General features: G+C 44.5%; 1 protein-coding gene across 1 annotated transcript in view; it reads right to left on the reverse strand.

Moving 5' to 3' along the window:
• The window catches only part of NPC1 (NPC intracellular cholesterol transporter 1), a 55,601-nt gene that overhangs the window by 10,031 nt on the left and 37,828 nt on the right, over positions 1-7,742 (reverse strand). The window contains exons 11-15 of the mRNA XM_025364996.1: positions 7,074-7,176; positions 3,711-3,900; positions 3,102-3,284; positions 2,215-2,329; positions 56-183 (exon numbers count right to left, since the gene is read on the reverse strand). Coding sequence (XP_025220781.1) covers positions 56-183; positions 2,215-2,329; positions 3,102-3,284; positions 3,711-3,900; positions 7,074-7,176 — 719 coding nt within the window. The remainder of the gene's footprint in view (positions 1-55; positions 184-2,214; positions 2,330-3,101; positions 3,285-3,710; positions 3,901-7,073; positions 7,177-7,742) is intronic.

Consider the following 7,742-nt stretch of genomic DNA (forward strand, 5'->3'; position numbering starts at 1 on the left):
TTCCTCTAGATTCTAGACTCAAATTAAACAGACTATAATCCTGGCACCAGCTTACCTCTTGACGATTAATGTCTAACCCCAAGAGACTCACGAAACAGGTAATCTGCAGAAGAAAGTCAATGAAGACTGCCAGTCCCGCAAAGAGAGAGAACGTGTGCACGGCCGGCATCACGGACATTGCTCCTGTCGGGAGAGAAGGGCTCTGCGTCACTTCTGTTTACAGCAGGGGGCTCTCTGCAGGTCTTATGTTCATGTGCGTGTACAGATACAAGGAGCCAGCACAGGCCAAATGCATGAGAAGGCATGCTGCGGCTGGACATTACACCAGAACTGGGACAGGAGGCAATAAGCCAGTGCTTTTCAAAATGCACGCAGCACCAGACCATTTGGGGAGCCCCATCCTAGTTAAGTTACGACAGGAATTCAACCCCAATTCTACTATACTCAGGTTCACGGCAAATTCATGCACATTAAAATTTGAGAACCACTAATACAGGCCATTTCTTATAGTACCTTCTATGCTTCACTGTACAAAAGGGACAGTATTTTCCATTTATTACATCAACACTATTAGCTTCCCAGTTTAGTTAAGAGGTAATCGACAGTTGAGTGAGGATCAAAGGCATGAGGGTAAGACATGGAAAGTGCAAACTGGCAGCCCATGAATCAGATGGCTCCTATTCAGTCCACACTCTATCAACCCATCTTAAGATTAAAAAACTTTTTTTTAAATAAGTTGCCAATATTTAACAATGACATTTTACACAAAAAATCTAGATTCACAGCTTTTCTTGAAAGAAAAACAACAACAACAACAACAAAACAGACCTTGTAGCACTGGGTTGGCCACACAGAACTCTTTTCAGACAGGACATGTGTACTTGGGCTGCCACAATCCCTACTCATTCCTACTGTCCCAAGGTCACTCCAACCTTGAGGCACAGTTTCTGCTGCTATTATCATCACACTTGCACTGGTTTTCTTATAACAGAAGTGAAAAAAAGAAAGTGTTTTTTTTTTTTTTTCCCTGCACCTGTGTTTGTCAAAAGGAACTACAGGGCTATAGGTTTCAAAAGCACATGGCTTTGTGGAAATGAAGAACAACAAGCTAGTGTTGTATCTGTGTTGAGACTACCACCTACGATGACCTTACAATGGCCCTGATTAAGCTGACCTTGCAGCCACGTAGGCACTGCAGTTTGTGGCCTGTGGACGGTCTTCTTTGGACTGAGTGATTCCAGTCCAGCCTCCTCTATAGTGGACAGAGTCACTTTGCTCTTACTACACTTCAGAGATGGGGCAGACAGCCCCCCTAGTGAGTCTATTTGATGATTCTCTATGTGAAAGAAACACAGAAGTGCTGACTTTGTTCCAGCTTATTCTGGCTCCTTGCAATGTGGTGAGTCAAGAGCTTCTGGTCATTAACAAGGCTGCTTCCCCAATGAGTTGTGTGCAGAGAAGAGAAAGACTGCCTTTGAAAACAATGGCAAACACCTTGTAAGCGAGTGCCTGTGGATTTGGGAGCTGCTGCTTAGAGTGTCATGTGGAGAAGGATTCGGTAGCTACTCAAGGATGCTATTTTCAACTATCAACATTCCCAGTGGCTACCAAAAGGGGAAAGTGGCAAGATGAACTCTAGGTCTCTTTCACCCTGAACCCCAACATCACTGCTGTCCTGACAGTTAAATGAGAAGGAAGCCACTTGCAAAATCACACCTAAGACACTGCTGCCAATTGTTCTGTGGTCCATTCAGTGATACTTTCCTAGTGCAGAACAAAGCTTTAAAAAGGAGACAACACAGGCTGAGCACGGGCGCTCACGCCTGTAATCTCAGCACTTTGGGAGGCCGAGGCAGGTGGATCACCTGAGGTCGGGAGTTCGAGACCAGCCTGGCCAACAGGGGAAACCCTGTCTCTACTAAAAAATGCAAAAAATTAACTGGGTGTGGTGGTGCGTGCCTTTAATCTCAGCTATTTGGGAGGCTGAGGCAGGAAAATCGCTTGAACCCGGGAGGCGGAAGCTGCAGTGAACCGAGATTACACCACTGCATTCCAGCTTGGGTGGCAGAGTGAGACTCCATCTCGGAGAAGAGAAAAAAGGAAAAAAAAAAAAAAAAAATAGAGGCAACACAAAGGGACATGTTCAGATACCCAGCTCCTTCTTTCTCCAGGCTCCGCGAACTAAAGGACTGGTAGGATTGAAAGCATAATTACCTAAGAAAAATGCTACAGTCTCAGAAAAGGATGACAGGAACATACTGGGAGCCACTTCTCCTAGGACCCTGCCCAGTTGCTGATCCAGGGTTTCCCCTTGAAGACGTTCATCTCTCTTAAAAAAAAAAAAAAAAAAGGCAACATTAAAATTTCTCAATAACAACACCACTTCTTGCTGCCTTGTGTTAACTCAAGGGTAAAGATAAATGATTACCAGATGATTAGCAGTGTCTTCTAAGCATATAAACTTTGGTGGGGGACTCCAATGTTCTTATGTTAATTCACTCAGAGTATTTCTACACTACGCAGCTAGGTACCACGTGAGAAACTAAAGGGAAAGTTGAGCCACACTATCAGGAAAATACACGGGCGGCAGAGGACTGGACCACTGACCATCACTCTCACGTGCACTGAGTCTCCGCCCAGGTCGGATCTACAGGATGACTGAGACCACCTTCTACAGCAGCTGGACACGTGTTGACCTTTTGCCTTTTTAGTGGCACCTTTGAGCAAAATGAATCTAACATTCTATACTATGCTGAAAATCATTTCAATAGCAGTCGTACCCAAAATATTTTCCAAAAGTGTGTTAGCCCTTCTTGTACACACGATACTATTTAAAATGAAAAGATACTATTAAAAGACACTATTTAAAGATACAATTTAAAACAAAATTCTTACTTTATTTCTACTATTTCATCAACCAAAAAGAGGGGTGAAATTCTTGGTCCTAAGATGTCCACAGCAAGTCAGGAAGACCGATGAGCCACACAAGGAAAGGAAACAAAACACCCTCACAGGCCACATTCACGAATGCGGAGCCCAGCAGCCATTCACCCCCCGAAACTTGGACAGATGCTGAGCCCCGTGAGAATACGGAAGTATACCTGGTAGGCCTGCACCAGAATGAAGATGTTGTCCACTCCAACAGCCAGCACCAGGAACGGGATGACTTCAATCACAATGAGGGTCAAGGGCAACCCAATGTAGCTGAAGATGCCCAAGGAGCAAGCCACCGAGCTCAGCACAATCAGGATGCCCGCGATGCCTAGTGAGATCTTCGAATCCACCTGAGAGGGGCGACAAAGACACAATCACCAGTTAGTTCCAGGGCTGTCTGTCCCACTTGTTACTAACAGGTCCTCCTTTTTACTTTACAGGGCTGTATCAAACCAAGAGTTAAAACTACAATTCTGTGTTTCAGAGAGGACTTGTAAACATTTCTGGGTCTGCCCAGGCAACACGTTATGCATTTGCATTCTTAGGTGATGGACTAGACAAATAAAAAACTGGATTATGTGAAATAAACTTTAAGATAAACCAAAAAGCTGCAACTGAAGAAAACAGATGTAGGCAACAGAAATGTTACATACAATTAAAACATGGGGGAATTTACGGCAGTTTTAAACATAATGGATTAAGAATAAAGAGGCAAAAACATGACGTTACACTGTGCACTGCTGTTAACCTCTAACATATGCATATCCCCCACTTACCAGAAGCCTGCGACAGCTTTTGATGTGCCCCAAGGCTAGGGAAATATATAGGAACATGATGGCATAGCTAATTACAACGGTGAAGATATCACTGTCACTTTCACGATTTAGTTCATCTTCAATACTTCGTTCAGCACTGAAGGAAATGGTCAGATTGGGATTCTTGTAGTTTCTCACCAAATTAATAAACCTAAAAGGTAAGCAAAATGCTATATTTTTAGTTAAAACTTAGTGACAGCTAAGTAAGAAACTTCTTCCCAACTTTCATGATACAAAGGCCACGTTTTCTTTTTTTTGTTTTGAGACCGAGTCTCGCTCTGTCACCCAGGCTGAAGTGCAATGGTGCGATCTCGGCTCACTGCAAGCTCCATCTCCCGTGTTTGAGTGCTTCTCCTGCCTCAGCCTCCTGAGTAGCTGGGACTACAGGCGTGCGCCACTAGGACCGGCTAATTTTTGTAGTTTTAGTAAAGACAGGGTTTCACCATGTTGGCCAGGCTGGTCTCAAACTCCTGACCTTAAGTGATCCACCTGCCTCAGCCTCTCCTAGTGATGGGATTACAGACGTGAGCCACTGTGCCCGGTTCAAAGGCCATGTTTTCTTAACCTTTATCCTGCATTAGGATCCTTCATTTGCTTTTGTTCTTGTTTTGAAATAGAGTCTCAATCTGTTGCCTCAGCTGGAGTACAGTGGCACAATTATAGCTCACTGCAGTCTCGAACTCCTGGGCTTAAGGGATCCTCCTGCCTCAGCCTCTTGAGTAGCTGGCACTACAGAGATGTATCCCCATGCCTGGCTAATTTTAAAAATTTTTTGTGGCCAGGCACGGTGGCTCAAGCCTGTAATCCCAGCACTTTGGGAGGCCGAGACGGGTGGATCACTGGGTCAGGAGATCGAGACTATCCTGGCTAACACGGTGAAACCCCGTCTCTACTAAAAAATACAAAAAACTAGCCGGGCAAGGTGGCAGGCACCTATAGCCCCAGCTACTCGGGAGGCTGAGGTAGGAGAATGGCGTGAACCCCGGAGGCGGAGCTTGCAGTGAGCTGAGATCCGGCCACTGCACTCCAGCCTGGGCGACAGAGCGAGACTCCGTCTCAAAAAAAAAAATTTTTTTTGTAGAGATGAGGTCTTTTTCATGTTGTGCAGGCTGGTCTCGAACTCTTGGCCTCAAGGAACTCCTCCTGCCTCCACCTCCCTAAGTGCTGGGATTACAGGCACCATGCCCAGCCACTGCATTAGAATCTTCTATACTGGAGACTATCAGATTACAGTTAAGGTTCCATACATACTGAATTTAAGTTTAGGGTTGGGCACGGTGGCTCACGCCTGTAATTCCAGTACTTTGGGAGGCTGAGGCTGGCAGATCACCTGAGGTCAAGAGTTTGAGACTAGCCTGGCCAACATGGTGAAGGCCTGTCTCTACTAAAAATACAAAAATTAGCCGGGTATGGTGGCAGGTGCCTGTAATCCCAGCTACTTGGGAGGCTGAGGCACGAGAATCACTTGAACCTGGGAGGCAGAGGCTGCAGTGAGCTGAGATCATGCCACTGCACTCCAGCCTGGGTGACAGAGCAAGACGCTATCTCAAAAAAAAAAAAAAAATGCATTCAGTCTACTAAATCAAAACCACAATGAGATAGCACTTCACACCCATGAAGACAGCTAGAATCACAAAGTCAGATAATAAAAAGCGTTGGCGAGGATGCGAAGAAACTGGAAGTTTCATGGACTGCTGGTGGTGATATAAAGCACTATAGCCACTTTGGAAAATGGTCTGGCAGTTCTTCAAATTATTCAAAGTGGACTTACCCTATGACTCAGCAATTCTACTACTAGGTATGTACCCAAAAGAAATGAAAACTCACATCCACAAGAACTTGTACTCAAGTGTTCATAGCAGCGTTATTCATGATAGCCAAAATGGAAACAGCCCAAATGTGCATCAGTTGATAAATGCACACAGTGTGGTATATCCATACAATGGAATGAAAAGGAATGGAGTACTGATACATGCCACAACATGAATGAACTTTGAGAATATTATGTCCACAACATGAATAAACCTTGAGAATTTTATGTTCAACAAAAGCCAGACAAAAAAGTCCACATATTATTCTATGCGCATAAAAGTCCAGAATAGGAAAATCTCCAGAGACAGAGAGTATTTTAGTGGTTGCCTAGGGCTGTGGATAGGAGGATGAAAAGATGGAGGGTGTTAGTTAAAGGGTGCAGAGTTTTATTGTGGAGTAATGAAAATGTTCCTAAAATTGACTGTGGTGATGGTTGCACATATATGTGAATATAGTAAAGCTATTGAATTGTACACTTTTTTTCTTTTTAAATTTTTCTTTTTACTTTTTTTTTTTTAGAGACATGCCTCACTACATTGCCTAGGCTGGTCTTGAACTCCTGGCCTCAAGTGAGCCTCCCAAAGTGCTGGGACTACAAGTGTGAGCCACCATTCCCAGCCTGAACTGTATATTTTAAGTGGGTGAACTGTATGATGCATGTACCATATCTCAGTAAAACATGTTTTAAAAAGTACTGGAGGGTATAAAGTGCAACCTGGTCTCCAAAGTCCTCTCTTCCCATTCTCCAGAGGTTACAAACACAGTTAATTTCTCAGGTCATTTGCTTGATATTTTTTTCTAAGCATGGACAGCAGCATAAACAATATATATTTATATAAATATACATTGTGAACCATTTATTTACTTCACTGTCTTTTATGACAGCACAATATTCTATTGTATTCATTCCTTATTAAGTACATTCAGCATGGTCCTAAGTTTTGCTGATAGAGAACAATGCAGGTGGCTGGGTGCAGTGGCTCACACCTGTAATTCCAGCACTTTGGGAAGCCGAGGAGGGTGAATCACCTGAGGTTAGGAGGTCAAGACCAGCCTGGGCAACATGGCAAAACCCTGTTTCTACAAACAAATACAAAAATTAGCTGGGTGTGATGGCATGCACATGTAGTCTCAGCTACTTGGGAGGCTGACGTGGGAGGACCACTTGAGCTTAGGAGGTTGAGGCTGCAGTGAGCTGAGATTGAGTCATCGCACCCCAGCCTAGGCAAGAGTGAACCCAGTCTCAAAAAATAAATGAAACAAGTAAAAACAATGCAAGGAACCTTTTTTTGCACACTTTTGCATTCCGGTGGAGGGAGAGATGTTTAAAGCATCTGCTCAAAGGTAAACGTATTTACAGTTTCTACTTAGCATCATTAGCACCAAGTAAGCAAAATTACATAACTCAGACCTGCCATTGGTTAATTTAGAAAATGAAGTTTAAGTGCTTGCTGCAAGTGTCTAGCTTCCCACAATGCAAGGACAGTCTGCTCACACCCATGAGTGACTCACTCTTTTTCCCAGGCCTGGGCCCTCTGGAGCTTCTCTGTATCATTATAGTAGTTATTGACAGGGAAGGTAATCACAAGGGCAGTGGCGTTATTGTAGTTTTGATCTAGAAAGGAAAAATGCATCAAAAAGCAGATTACAAGCATGCAGAAAATTACACACATACCAGGGGAAAAAATCACAACACAGATTTCTCAGTGGAGCTATGGACTGTATCTCTGTGCTCTAAGGATTAAACAAGAGTTTGCTGAAGGCCGGGTGCAGTGGCTCAAGCCTGTAATCCCAGCACTTTGGGAGGCCGAGATGGGCGGATCACGAGGTCAGGAGATCGAGACCATCCTGACTAACATGGTGAAACCCCGTCTCTACTAAAATACAAAAAAATTAGCCGGGTGAGGTGGCAGGCGCCTGTAGTCCCAGCTACTTGGGAGGCTGAGGCAGGAGAATGGCGTGAACCCGGGAGGCGGAGCTTGCAGTGAGCTGAGATCCGGTCACTGCACTCCAGCCTGGGCGACAGAGTGAGACTCCGTCTCAAAAAAAACCAAAAACCAAAAAACAAAAAAAAAAGAGTTTGCAGGCCGGGCGCGGTGGCTCAAGCCTGTAATCCCAGCACTTTGGGAGGCCGAGGCGGGCGGATCACGAGGTCAGGAGATCGAGACCATCCTGGCAAAC

This window comes from Theropithecus gelada, chromosome 18, assembly GCF_003255815.1.
Source record: "Theropithecus gelada isolate Dixy chromosome 18, Tgel_1.0, whole genome shotgun sequence".
In the NCBI taxonomy this organism is placed as follows: Eukaryota; Metazoa; Chordata; class Mammalia; order Primates; family Cercopithecidae; genus Theropithecus; species Theropithecus gelada.